General features: G+C 38.1%; 1 protein-coding gene across 1 annotated transcript in view; it reads left to right on the forward strand.

The window, feature by feature from the left end:
• Positions 1-15,781, forward strand: part of LOC128649929 (B-cell scaffold protein with ankyrin repeats-like) — an 896,039-nt gene that overhangs the window by 556,845 nt on the left and 323,413 nt on the right. The window contains exons 5-6 of the mRNA XM_053703492.1: positions 10,141-10,231; positions 11,497-11,703. Of these exons, the coding sequence (XP_053559467.1) occupies positions 10,141-10,231; positions 11,497-11,703 (298 nt within the window). The remainder of the gene's footprint in view (positions 1-10,140; positions 10,232-11,496; positions 11,704-15,781) is intronic.

Below are 15,781 nucleotides of genomic sequence, written 5' to 3' on the forward strand. Positions count from 1 at the left end.
TATACACCTATACACCTATACACTTATACACCTATACACATATACACATATACACCTATACACCTATACACATATACACCTATACACATATACACCTATACACATATACACATATACACATATTTAAACATACAGACGTACCTTGGAGATATTGAGGATTAGGTTCCAGACCACTGCAATAAAGCAAATATAGCAAAGTGAGTCGCACAATTTTGTTTTGTTTACCAGTGCATATAAAAGTTATATTTACACTATACTGCAGTCTATTAAGTGTGCAATAGCTTTATGTCTAAAAAAACAATGTACATACCTTCATTAAAAAATACTTTATTGCTAAAAAACACTAACCATCATTTGAGCCGTCAGCGAGTCGTAATCTTTTTGCTCATGGTGTGTATATATAATTGTGTGTGTGTATATATGTTTATTCATGTTTATTCATGTGTTTGTATGTGTATATATGTTGGAAAAATATGGCCCCGATAAACTTGTTCAACACAGGGTTGCCACAAACCTTTAATTTGTAAAAAGATCAATATCTGTGAAGCACAGTAAAGCAAAGCACAATACAATGAGGTATGGCTGTATATACATTATAGCCCTTTCCAGTCAAATACCTTGTCATATATCATATACTGTACATTTTAACCCTTATAATAATGGTATTAATATGCATGTGAATAATTGTTATAAGAAAGTATATATATATGAGTGTAACATTTTTTTAATGTATTTATGTTATGTTTAGTGCAGATTTTTTTTTTACCTCTTACACTTTACGCTAGGTCTTCAGTTGCTCTAACTCGACGCGCACAAATTCTGTTTGCACTTGAGCGCACCCATTTACTTTCAACTTGATATTGCTTATAGCAACCACCACTAACAATACCGCACCACTTTTAATCAATTTGCAGCATTTAAAAATATAGGGAGCTTGGGCTAAAAGACAATATTTATGTATTTATGTTATAAAGTTATTGTTTCTACTAAAATGTTGCTTTTCTCAGGAACTAAAATCTTAGCATGTTTACTAATTAAATTTTCAAAAAATTGTTTTGTTTTTGTTTGAAAAAATGTGATAGCAAATCTTTTCAAATTGCAATTTAAAGTGATGGTAAACTCATCAACTTAACTTTTGCTAAATAAAAAGTACTATCCACTATCATTGTCAGTTTATTATATTCCAGCTAGCAAGCTTAACATACGCCTTGGCGTTGCTCCTCGGCATTGCGGTCTGCCACCAGCCCCTCTTGTTATTATATTTTATTTTTTAAAACACCAAAGCATTGCAGCCAATCAGAGCCGTTGTCGTCTGACACACTATACTCAATGAAGAGTGTACAACAGGAGATGCTGCATGCGCACAACCTATCGTCGTGTCAGAGGCCATCAACCAATTATGTCAGTTTGAGCTCTGACATCACTATGTTTGTTCATGAGATCGCATGCGCAATGTTGTCAAGGGGCAATTGACATGATGCTATGGTAAACAATGAAGCGGATGTTACTATCCGATTCATTCAAGCAAGCAAAAGTACAAGTCTAATAGGGAATAATAATCTGATAGCACCATATTAAAAGGACAGGCTGAAAGATCAAATGGAACAAGCAACTGATATAAATGTTCAAACTCACCACAAAGCGTTCAATATGCAAACAAGAGTAATTACAGCTCCGTTAATTCCAACTTCAGGAATCCATTCCGGCGTGCCACACCTCCGTCATCTCAACTCCAGAGACTCAATTCAGGAGAGGCACGTATCGCTGTGCTCCACCCCTTCTCTCTATAGGTCAATCAACAGAGCCCTTTATGACATGGGATCTTCACCAAGCCAATCCAGGAGCATAAAGTGCTTGCTATACAAGAGCAGGACACCAACCAGTGGTAAGAACAAAACACAAAATGTTGAACAGCTGATAAATGTCCAATATAATTTCCAATGTGCAAGCCTGCCCTGGGGTTTATAAATGTCTATGATTACAGCAATTGCTGAAACGCGTAAGTCCAGTCAACTCTTCACTATTTTTTGTGCTCACATTTTAATGGCATAACATTAAAGGATTACTTTTATCTTTCACCAAAGCTTTTGGACCTTTTTTTCTTGTTTGTACATATCCGATTCATTGTTTGTTCTGGAATCGTGCCAAAAACTTCAATCTTGAAGCTTGCAATAATTACAAAAATAATTTTATTTGGTAAAATGGAGGTAGAATTAATATATAATATTGTTAATTAGTCCTATAGCTTAGCGAATATTCAATTATATTATACTAGTTGATAAGCCTGCCCAGAGGGCAGTCTATTTGTTAAAAATGCATCCCCCAAAGCTACAAAAAATAAAAAAGTAAAAATGCAGAAAAAAATAAACAAACTATCCAAAATAATAAAATTTAAACTTAAACTAATACCCCTATACCGCTCAAAATAAAAAAAATAAAAAACACCTCCTAATCTAATACTAAACTACCAATAGCCCTTAAAAGGGCTTTTTTTAGGGCATTGCCCTAAAGAAATCAGCTCTTTTACATTAAAAATAAACAGTCGCCCCCCAACAGTAAAACCCCCACCCACCAAACCACCCAAAATAAAAAAAAATAACACTAATAAACCTAAACTACCCATTGCCCTAAAGGGGCATTTGTATGGGCATAACCCTTAAAAGGGCAATCAGCTCTTTTTCACTGCCCTTAAAATGGCATTCAGCTCTTTTTGAAATTGCCCAAAAAACCCTAATCTAAAAAAATCAAAACCCCACCAAAAATTAAAAAAAAAACTAATACTAAAGCCCCAAATAGGTACTCATGGTTTCAGAAGTCTGGCAGAGAAGGTCTTCTTCCAAACGGGTCCATCATCTTCATCCACAGAGAAGGCAGCGCAGAGTGGAGGTTCAGTGCGGTCTTCCCAGATGTGGCGATCCTTGGCGGTGGTCATCTGTTGCAGCGGTCCTCGCGGCAGCGGTGGTCCTAGGCGACATGGAGGCTCCTCTTCATCCAATGTCTGTCATATACTGAATATTGAATGCAAGGTACCGCAATCAATTTGGGGTATCTTGCATTCCTATTGGCTGAATTTTTCAAAACAGCCAATAGGATTACAGCTACTGAAATCCTACTGACTGTTCAAATCAGCCAATAAAATTTCAGTAGCTCTTATTCTATTGGCTGTGTTGAAAATTTCAGCCAATAGGAATGCAAGGTACCCCAATAAATATGTGGTACCTTGAATTCAATCTTCAGTATGTGGTAGACAAACACATGAAGAGGAACCTCCACGCCTTCACCGAGGACCGCCGATGACCACCGCCAAGGATCGCCACATCTGGGAAGACCGCTCCAGACTTCCTCACCACCTTCACTCCATGCACATCTGGGAAGACCGCCACATCTGGGAAGACCACTCCGGACCTCCGTGCCGCCTTCACTGTGGATGAAGATGATGGACCCGCCTGTAAGAAAAAGAGCTGAATGCCCTTTGAAGGCCAATGCCCATACAAATGCCACTTTAGGGACAATGGGTAGTTTAGGTTTATTAGTGTTAGTTTTTTTTATTTTGGGGGGTTTGGTGGTTTTACTGTTAGGGGGACTTTGTTTATTTGTAATGTAAATTAGCTGATTTCTTTAGGGTAATGCCCTACAAAAAGCCTTTTTAAGGGCTATTGGTAGTTTATTCTTAGATTAGGGGGTGTTTTTATTTTGTGGGGGCTTTTTTATTTTTATAGTTATTAGGTTTATTTTTTATTTTGGATAGTATTGTTGATTATTTTTTGTAATGTTAGCCTTTTTTATTTTCTGTAATGTTAGGATATAGGATGGCTATATTCTGAATAAAATTGTTTGTTGCTCTGTCTCATGAATAACTGTGATAAATGCTGCAGCATATGTAGGAGACACACCTCCCAATCTACAACAAATTAGTTTTGGTAGGAGTATACATGACGCTTCACATCACGCCCCTATGAATGATCACGTCATCCTCCCTAATCAACATGTCACGGTCACATGACCGTAGGGCCCAATCAGATCACTCCAATCTTGGATAGGTTCTTGAGATGGGTGTGAAAACTTTACCCCATCTGATAGGCCAGGATATGATATTTAAAGGGTAAACATCCCTGCAGTCGGTTTGCCTTTGAGAAAGCTACGGCGAAATGCTCATCAGGCGACCGCCAACCAGCTATATTCCTCTCTGATGTGTGAAATTTGTTCCACATCCTCTCTCTAGCCTAATTATTATATTTGCATTACAATACTTGATACTATGTCAGTGGGGTTTTCCTCATACTAACATTATTATTCATCTGTGTGAAAATTGTGCCACATTTGGATTTAGGCTTCTGCATTCTGGGGTTTAGATAAATACCTTTTGCTATATTTGTATTTTAGGCTTAGATAGCAAAACATTAACTGGGCTATTTGCCCCCAACCAGTACAATTAGGGACCGTGCTCCGTATGTTAATATAGGTTACATTACCACATATGTGGTTTCTCTTTTATCTATCCCAGTATTATAGGCAACAACATTGCTTTACTACTATCTGCTTATTCTAGACCATACTCTGTATTTGATAGCTGCTGGTGCAAAATTGCTTCCACCAGTTTTATTAGGCTTCATATGTGGATTAAGTCTCTTTTTTCAGGTCTGTACATCATACACACCATCACCTAGAGCTTATATACTGGTTTCCATCTGTTCTGTTTTTAATATTTTGTTTGTGATTTATGTTATCCGTCTCCTATGGATTTTTATTTGTATTTTCAATAAAAGTTATATTTTATTACTCTGCTGATATCCTTACCCACATATACTCTCTATAATCGAGTGCTGATTATTGGTGCTTTCTGTTTTTTTTTGTTTGTTTTTTTTAATTATCTTTTTATTGAAGTCAAAAACCAGTACAGAGTATAAGGTATGTCACAGAACATTCACAAAACAATGTTTACAGAGCAAAATTAGGAGACAGCGTATTCTAATATCACAAACATTTCCGTACGATATGGGTCATCACATAAAGAGACTTCAGTTTTGTTTTAGAGTATAACAGATGTAGTATAAGCAAAAATGATCCTCTCCTAGTTATATACAAAGACAAGTAAGGTAGCTAATCAGATGAGGGTAAAACTAGGGAGGGGGTGACTCTATAGTTATATGGGGAAGAGGGATGCAGCGGGCAAGAGACGCTCAAAATGTAATAAGGGGGAAGGGGGGGGTGGTGGAGGGGCAGAGCCAGTTAGTGTGTCTACGCCAGGGACAAATTTAGGAGAGACTAGGGTGTTATTACTTAATATAAATATAATCAAACCTTTATATTCCAATAGAGGGGACCTAGAGTCATATAGTGTATTGTCAGATGGGGGGGGTCATCAGATTAATTGGAGACTAGGGGGTTTGGGGGACTTCTGGGTGAGCCCCTCTCCTGGGGAAGTGCCACCTCTAGGCGATGTTGGAGAGGGAGAAGGGATATGACCCGCAGGCATAAGTACCGGCGGGAAAGGGAGGAGAGAGGCTCAATCAAGAAAACTATTATGTGCTAGAAATATAAATAAGAGCATAGATAAGCTAGGGATTACAGTTGTATAGTCACAGAAAATTATAGTCAATAATACATATAAATATAACACAACACTTAAGAAATAGAGAGATCACGTGCACCCATATAGACAACAATAAGTATTAAACACATTATAAAGAACCAGAATATACTAGGGAGAAACTAAATTACATGTATGCTCACTGACATTACTACGGATAGTATGACTCCGTATATACTGTCAGTTAGTACCCAGATACTTTGAACCGATTTAGTTATTTTATCTTATAACCTGTAGCACACCATATGTCTAACGCCTTGCAGTCAAAGCCCACACGCCTTTACAAGTAATGGATAAAAACTTATATGCTGGACCATGCTTTCCCAGTAGACACGGCCCAGCAGCATCTATAAATGGACCTTATCATCATCAGACACTATACCCTGCTTACTAATAGGGATATGGGCACCTTACAGACTGTGCGCTTTACTAGAACTATAAAGGGATGTGGCAACATTTGAACATACATATAAAAAGCTTCAGCATGAACATGGAAGTCAGTTAATAACACATGTAAAACACACCAGGGATAATTCTGAGAGAAAATATAGATTATGAGAGACTTTTATGCTAAAATCTAAGTGGCTTCAGGAATAAACATCCTGAGCCTGGCTGAATGTAATAGTAAGAAGTATGTTTTAAGATCGGAAGAATCTATTATATGGGAGGCATGGGAGGTATTGTCTTTACTAAGGCATTAACAATATGAAAAGAGAAAAATGGCTCTGGCCATCAAAGTTAGGTTAGAGGTGGAAGATAGTGTTAAACCAGGCGTTTTAACCAGACTCAATCCTTATACTAGTAATGAATTGTATATAGGCAGCAAACAATCGAAACAGGAACAGATACAACTTATATAGGAAAAACAGATATAAACAAATATTAGATAACCAGGAGCATACAGTTTAACGCTACATCTCGGTTACTTTCTCTTATTTTCTAACAAGCCATCTGTATGCTCTTGTATGAGGTATATATATAAAAATAAGAAGTTAAGTTTGCGGCTTAAGCTTAAAGGTTGGGAGGTTATAAGGTTAATGAAGGGTGATATCTATTAACTGCTATTTGGCACTTATCAAGGTGGTTAGCTCTATGATGAACAATATTTTAGCTCAATAAAGATCCTCAGATCCTCTAAACTGGGTCTTACTAGTACATGGAGAGAAAATACTAACCCATATCTTAACCGAAATGAGAACACACAGGCCAAATGAACTGTAGTCCCATCTAGGGATGCATAAGCCATAATTAGAGATATTATTGAAACTTTTGAAAATAATTAGTGTTAAATAACAACGTGGTATAACCGTTGTTTCAACCCAAAGAGATGTTAAGAGTTTCTAGAGCATGATCCTTATATGTGAGCGCCTCCATATCCTGCATCTATGTGCATTTAAAGTAATTGAGGAAGTAACATAAACATAGTCATATTGTATTTGTAAGGCAGACAAATAGTTGTATCATTCACTGCATGGCCGTAGCATTGATATTTAAGGGAGAGAGTGTTACAAATAGCAAATGTAAGAGGCTATAGGATATGAAAGTGTGTGATAAAGCAGCATATATAACTCCAACCACAAACCAGCAGGAGTTGGGCATTTGAGATATCGGGGCAGTCATTATAAGTTTAGCCACCCGGATCGAAAGGGTTCAAAAGTACTGCAGTATGAAGTAGGAAGTCTCTCCTGCATGGCTCAGGTAGTAACACACTCTGAGCATCGATCTCTGATACAGTATGGGAGATAGCCCAGTCATAATCCAGTAGAGAAAGGTAGTCCGAAAGATCTTTATTATAAATTATATGGCTGTACCTCTTTAAAGTCTCTGCTGTGTTAAAAGGCTCAGTGAAGGCTCCTCTTTCCTGCTTACGTGCAAAGTCGCGACCCGGGTGGCTGTGGTCGGGTGGCAATAAAGAAAATTTTCGGCTCCGAGCTTCAAAAGGCATATTTACTTGCCCAGTATTTACACTGAACTCCCTCTTCACTAACAAGTGGACGGAGTTCGGATCCAAGGCGCTTGCCGCATCTCTCTGAGCCGGGCTGCTAGGAGACCCAGAAACGTCTGGTATAAAGCCCGGTAGCCACTTCCTTTGTATACAGGGACGATCTTTGTAAGTCGGCGAAGAAACACTTTCCACTTTTTCCTGCTCCGTTTGCACACACTGTGTTACCGTCAATCTTAGGTGGGTAGACATGTCCGCAAATCTGGTCGACATCTGTAAACTCGGATCCTGTAAAGCTGCGTATATGTCTGACCAGGTTTCTTTAACTTTTGGCGCCATGATGTGTGCGGGCCGCAAAAAGCCTAGCCCTTTCCCAGCTGATACAGATGATCAAGTGCTGTGTCCACCTCAGCGACAATTAGCCGGGGTCTTCAAATAGAGAGTAAAGTATCCTGCAGAGGTTAAGATAGTTTTTTGGGGTAAATTGCAGGGGATTAGTCCCATTCCCCCTCAATATTAGATAAATTGCAGCGGGAGCTCTCTTACGTCTCTCTTGCTTGGTTGCTGGCTCCGCCCCCCCCGGTGCTTTCTGTTTTAATTCTGTCTGAATCATGAAAGAAGTTTTTTTGGTTTCATGTCCCTTTAAGACCTCTCTATAACAGTTTATCAAGCCTTAACTCCTTATAACACAACTAGGGCCTGGCTCTCTCATAATTTAGATAGAGCATGCAATTTTAAATAACATTCCAATTTACTTCTATTATTAATTTTGATTTATTCTCTTGGTATCCCTTGTTGATAAGAATACCAAGCTAGGATCATGAGCTGCTGACTCTGCACATATATGCCTCATGCTATTGGGCTCACCCATGCGCGTTCTTGTTTTCACAACAAAGGAGACTTTGGGTTTCATGTCCCTTTAACTTCCTTCCATTTCTTTCTATGTTTATTATAATTTGTCTTCACAAAAATGATCAATGATACATAAATTATAGGTTATATTGGTGTTGCTTTATACTGGGTGAGATATCAGCAACTGCACCTGTGCACCTGTGGAAGTATCTTCAGGTACATATCATAACCTCCAGTACAGCATCATTGGCCGACACATTCTCCATAGAGGTAATCGTTTTGACACCATATAGCTCATATAAGTTGAAACACACTTTTTTGTCTTCCAACTTTAGAGCGTGCGGCTGCACTAAGAACTACATTCATACTTGGAACACTTGCGTCCGGACACAGTTATTTTGAGGCGTACGGTGTAAACAAAGTGCCTCTTATTTGTATTGGCTGAGTTTTCCGGACCTGTTGTCCATTAATCTGAGAGGCTGTTACTTTTGTATGTGCATTTTTTATTTGTGCTCTATTTGATAAGGTGATGGATTTTGATCACACTCAAACAATAAAATACCACATTTATTGGTTATAACTTATAGGCTCGACTGCAGACTTTTTGTCATTCTTTGGCAATTGATGATACTATCAATCGCTCTTCTCTTTGTACTATTTTATTCATTATGTTAATGGCTGCCTGCACATTGCTTCCAATACATTTCTAACTTATTTAGATATCAATTTATTTTTCTCAACTTTCTAATTTTCTTCCATTATCTAACTTGCTTCATTCTCTTGGTCTCTGTTGTTGAAGAAACAACAATGCACATGGGTAAGCCAATAGCATGAGGCATATACTGTATGTGCAGAGTTCAAGCAGCAGCTCCTAAGTCTACCTAGGTTATCTTTTCAACAAGGGATACCAAGAGAATAAAACAAAATTAATTATAGAAGTAAATTTGAAAGTTGTTTAAAATTGCATGCTCGATCTGAATCATAAAAGAAAAATGAAGGTTTCATGTCCCTTTTCTATTATGCATATAACTACCATAATTTAAACTCACTAAATATTTTTTGGCAATGGAAGGTTAAGTTAAAATGTTATTTTTTTAAAAGAAAACATCAATTCCTCTTTAAAGGACCAGTCAACACAGTAGATTTGCATTATCAACAAATGCAAGATAACAAGACAATGCAATAGCACTTAGTCGGAACTTCAAACGAGTAGTAGATTTTTTTCTAACAATTTTAAAAGTTATGTCTTTTTCCACTCCCCCTGTACCATGTGACAGCCATCAGCCATTCACAAACGCATACACACTTCTTGTACATGCTCAGTAGGAGCAGGTGACTCAAAAAGTTTAAATATAAAAAGACTGTGCACATTTTGTTAATGGAATTAAATTGGAAAGTTGTTTAAAATGGCATGCTCTATCTGAATAATGAAAGTTTCATTTTGATTGAGTGTCCCTTTAAGTTAATGCTATGTAGAATAGAGGGGGGGGGGGGGAAAGAGTTAAAACACTTTTTTTTGTGTAAGGGCCACACACACATATATATATATATATATATATATATATATATATACATATATATATATATATATGTGTGTGTATATATATATATTATAAACATCTGTTTGCAGCAATGTATGCAATAAATACTGATCTATTTCAGAATAATTTGATATATAACATATCTCTTGAACTTTCAGAAGGCCTATACATACAATAATCCAATTATTTAATTTAGTTTTTTCCCTGATTTCCAGAACACTGCAAAATCTACTGGCTATGAAACATTTGCAGAAGAGGAGAAACATGATCAGGATGATGTCTATATTGACATGGAACCCAGTGCTGGTATGTCTAATTAACTATTAACAGTCTGTGTGGTTTCAAAATCAGTCTGTACATTGCCTGTGATAAAATGTAATTTTATATTCTAAATGTGTCAGTAAAGCTATTATATTGACCAGTAGTTTACTAATAGAAACGTACAACTATTATATTGGGGTAATCTAGCCCTTTATAGCAACATTGTAATCAAAATTGAAATGGACATCAGAGCATTTTAAAAGGAAACATTTCTGCAATACACATGCATTAAATGCTTCTAGAGAGTGTCAGGCTGATTTATCTTACCACCTCTAAGGCACCGGAGAGAATAAAGAAGCAGTTTCATCTTCTTTTATCTGTGGTTACTCATACAAGACTCACTGTAAAGCCTCAAATTCTGCAAATGAAGCCTAATAAATCTTCCTCTTAGATTATTTTATTACTACACTATTGCTTGCATATAAACATTTGTTTAAGGCTCATATAAGGGTTAAACATATAGTTAAAGTCAGCCCAACAGCAGCAATGCACTACTGAGAGCTAGCTGAACACATCTCATTATCCAATTACATGAGGCGTTTTTGTCTGGTCAAAAATCACCAGCTAGTTCCCAGTAAAACATTAGCGCTCCTGAGCCTATATAGGTATGCTTTTCAACAACAAGAGAAAAATATAAATTTGATAATAGACGTAAACTGAAGAGTCTCTTAAAACCCTATGGCACATTAAAAAGAAGCTGCACTCATAAAGCTCCAAATCATCCAGTTTATTCAACGGAATAAAACAGACACAGAAGGCACATAACGCCCATCTTACGCGTTTTGTGCTACACAGATCACTTATTCATCTATAACTAAGCATTCTGTGTAGTTTGAAACGCGTAAGATGTACATTATGTGCCTTCTGTGTCTGTTTTATTACATTGAATAAACTGGAAGATTTTGAGCTTTATGAGTGCAGCTTCTTTTTATGTGCTGTATTATTGACAGTTTGTTCCACCGCACCTTACGGACATACCCTAACCCAAAGCTTTGGTTGGTCCGGTTCCTGTGATCTTTTGCCAGGATTTATGTGTATCTTAAAATCTTATGCTTTATCTGAAACATGCATGTTTAATTGTGTACCTTTAATGTCTATGTAAAAGTTTGTAGATGGGTCTGATACTCTAGCTATGGTGGTGTTTCTTATTGCGATGTATCTGAATGGCTCAGATGTGATGTTATTGAGAAGCTTGTTTATGATTATCATTTTAAGCATATGTTACTTACGCTAATTTGTAAATTTCACAGCTCAAAAATCCATTTCCCTGACATTTGAAAATGCTCAGGAAGACAAAGAAGAGCAACATAAAGTAATAGACGAAGATGCAAATATTCATCATGAACTGGAATATACTGAAGAAAAAGAAAACCTTCATTCTGTTGAGAGCAATTCATATGAAACATTAAATGTGGAAGATGATTATTGCTTTTCAGTCCCTGTTGACAATGCCACAGGTAACCAGTTTTGTAGTCTAACGATGTGTAATAAAATAATTGTGAACCCCCTAATGTAAACTCGCTCCATTAAATAAAATGACTGACAACCATTATTGGGGTGAAAAGGCCGCAGCCCAATTTTATTAAATACATAATAAATATAAATAACAACTAACTTTAACAAAAGTGCTTGCCCACCAAACCCACGTGTTGCCAAGCTCAGCCAACACGCCCCACAGTTCTGAATCTCTACCATGCAACCCAGCAGAAGGTACCACTAGCCACTTATTGACCTAAAATAGGCAAACACACGAAGCACATTGACTGCAACATCCACCAAACTCCTCAATATAAAACATAGGGAGGGCCACGAACTGAAATCTAGATAACACTGTACCATTCTCATGGATCAGAAAGGACCCTTTCCTCATGGGCCAAACCCCCAAATAACTCGCCACCGAGTCCACCAGGCAACATAGCCCCTCAACCGCATACAGCTGTGTCAGCTTCCCTCTCCCATATTTGTCCGTCTTAGATCTGCGAAGCCACATCTCAAGGCCACCACTTTCTATTCTCACATCCCCAAACTGCTACTCGCCTTTCCCGAATTTATTTACCACAACCAACTCCGAAATCCTAAAAGCACCAGAAACGCCACAACAAAAGCAGCCATGAACAGAGCTGCCTCAAAAACAGATGAGCACACGCTCGAACACCGGGCACCTACCATCCACCAAAACCCGACCTGCACAAATGCTGCGAACGGCCATCTGAACCGAAAAAACCTTTGTAATATCTTCCTTTAAACAAGAAGGCTAAAGCCACCACTCTCCATTTCACAACAGCCCTAGATACCCCCAATTGCTTCCACTCCTCGATCCATATCATCACTACCCAAACTGGAAACTGACCACCACCTCCACAAAATCTCCATCCACTGGCTCCACACCTGCCTATATGCCCTCCAAGGCCTAGATTTGGAGTTCGGCGGTAGCCGTCAAAACCAGCGTTAGAGGCTCCTAACGCTGGTTTTGGCCGCCCGCTGGTATTTGGAGTCAGTGATTAAAGGGTCTAACGCTCACTTTTCAGCCGCGACTTTTCCATACCGCAGATCCCCCTACGCCATTTGCGTAACCTATCTTTTCAATGGGATCTTTCTAACGCCGGTATTTAGAGTCGTTTCTGAAGTGAGCGTTAGAGCTCTAACGACAAAATTCCAGCCGCCTGAAAATAGCAGGAGTTAAGAGCTTTCTGGCTAACGCCGGTTTATAAAGCTCTTAACTACTGTACCCTAAAGTACACTAACACCCATAAACTACCTATGTACCCCTAAACCGAGCTCCCCCCACATCGCCGCCACTCGATTAAAATTTTAACCCCTAATCTGCCGACCGCCACCTACGTTATACTTATGTACCCCTAATCTGCTGCCCCTAACCCCGCCGACCCCTATATTATATTTATTAACCCCTAATCTGCCCCCCTCAACGTCGCCGACACCTGCCTACACTTATTAACCCCTAATCTGCCGAGCGGACCTGAGCGCTACTATAATAAATGTATTAACCCCTAATCCGCCTCACTAACCCTATCATAAATAGTATTAACCCCTAATCTGCCCTCCCTAACATCGCCGACACCTACCTTCAATTATTAACCCCTAAACTTCCGATCGGAGCTCACCGCTATTCTAATAAATGGATTAACCCCTAAAGCTAAGTCTAACCCTAACACTAACACCCCCCTAACTTAAATATAATTTTTATCTAACGAAATAAATTAACTCTTATTAAATAAATTATTCCTATTTAAAGCTAAATACTTACCTGTAAAATAAACCCTAATATAGCTACAATATAAATTATAATTATATTATAGCTATTTTAGGATTAATATTTATTTTACAGGCAACTTTGTAATTATTTTAACCAGGTACAATAGCTATTAAATAGTTAAGAACTATTTAATAGTTACCTAGTTAAAATAATAACAAATTTACCTGTAAAATAAATCCTAACCTAAGATATAATTAAACCTAACACTACCCTATCAATAAAATAATTAAATAAACTACCTACAATTACCTACAATTAACCTAACACTACACTATCAATAAATTAATTAAACACAATTGCTACAAATAAATACAATTAAATAAACTATCTAAAGTACAAAAAATAAAAAAGAACTAAGTTACAGAAAATAAAAAAATATTTACAAACATAAGAAAAATATTACAACAATTTTAAACTAATTACACCTACTCTAAGCCCCCTAATAAAATAACAAAGCCCCCCAAAATAAAAAATTCCCTACCCTATTCTAAATTAAAAAAGTTACAAGCTCTTTTACCTTACCAGCCCTGAACAGGGCCCTTTGCGGGGCATGCCCCAAGAAAATCAGCTCTTTTGCCTGTAAAAATAAACATACAATACCCCCCCCCAACATTACAACCCACCACCCACATACCCCTAATCTAACCCAAACCCCCCTTAAATAAACCTAACACTAAGCCCCTGAAGATCTTCCTACCTTGTCTTCACCTCACCGGGTATCACCGATCGGTCCTGGCTCCAAGATCTTCATCCAACCCAAGCGGGGGTTGGCGATCCATAATCCGGTGCTCCAAAGTCTTCCTCCTATCCGGCAAGAAGAGGACATCCGGACCGGCAAACATCTTCTCCAAGTGGCATCTTCGATCTTCTTCCATCCGGTGCGGAGCGGGTCCATCTTGAAGCAGGCGACGCGGATCCATCCTCTTCTTCCGATGTCTCCCGACTAATGACGGTTCCTTTAAGGGACGTCATCCAATATGGCGTCCCTCGAATTCCGATTGGCTGATAGGATTCTATCAGCCAATCGGAATTAAGGTAGGAATATTCTGATTGGCTGATGGAATCAGCCAATCAGAATCAAGTTCAATCCGATTGGCTGATCCAATCAGCCAATCAGATTGAGCTCGCATTCTATTGGCTGATCGGAACAGCCAATAGAATGCAAGCTCAATCTGATTGGCTGATTGGATCAGCCAATCGGATTGAACTTGATTCTGATTGGCTGATTCCATCAGCCAATCAGAAAATTCCTACCTTAATTCCGATTGGCTGATAGAATCCTATCAGCCAATCGGAATTCGAGGGACGCCATCTTGGATGACGTCCCTTAAAGGAACCGTCATTAGTCGGGAGACATCGGAAGAAGAGGATGGATCCGCGTCGCCTGCTTCAAGATGGACCCGCTCCGCACCGGATGGAAGAAGATCGAAGATGCCGCTTGGAGAAGATGTTTGCCGGTCCAGATGTCCTCTTCTTGCCGGATAGGAGGAAGACTTTGGAGCACCGGATTATGGATCGCCAACCCCCGCTTGGGTTGGATGAAGATCTTGGAGCCAGGACCGATCGGTAATACCCGGTGAGGTGAAGACAAGGTAGGAAGATCTTCAGGGGCTTAGTGTTAGGTTTATTTAAGGGGGGTTTGGGTTAGATTAGGGGTATGTGGGTGGTGGGTTGTAATGTTGGGGGGGGGGTATTGTATGTTTATTTTTACAGGCAAAAGAGCTGATTTTCTTGGGGCATGCCCCGCAAAGGGCCCTGTTCAGGGCTGGTAAGGTAAAAGAGCTTGTAACTTTTTTAATTTAGAATAGGGTAGGGAATTTTTTATTTTGGGGGGCTTTGTTATTTTATTAGGGGGCTTAGAGTAGGTGTAATTAGTTTAAAATTGTTGTAATATTTTTCTTATGTTTGTAAATATTTTTTTATTTTCTGTAACTTAGTTCTTTTTTATTTTTTGTACTTTAGATAGTTTATTTAATTGTATTTATTTGTAGCAATTGTGTTTAATTAATTTATTGATAGTGTAGTGTTAGGTTAATTGTAGGTAATTGTAGGTAGTTTATTTAATTATTTTATTGATAGGGTAGTGTTAGGTTTAATTATATCTTAGGTTAGGATTTATTTTACAGGTAAATTTGTTATTATTTTAACTAGGTAACTATTAAATAGTTCTTAACTATTTAATAGCTATTGTACCTGGTTAAAATAATTACAAAGTTGCCTGTAAAATAAATATTAATCCTAAAATAGCTATAATATAATTA

Source organism: Bombina bombina, chromosome 2 (genome assembly GCF_027579735.1).
Source record: "Bombina bombina isolate aBomBom1 chromosome 2, aBomBom1.pri, whole genome shotgun sequence".
NCBI lineage: Eukaryota > Metazoa > Chordata > Amphibia > Anura > Bombinatoridae > Bombina > Bombina bombina.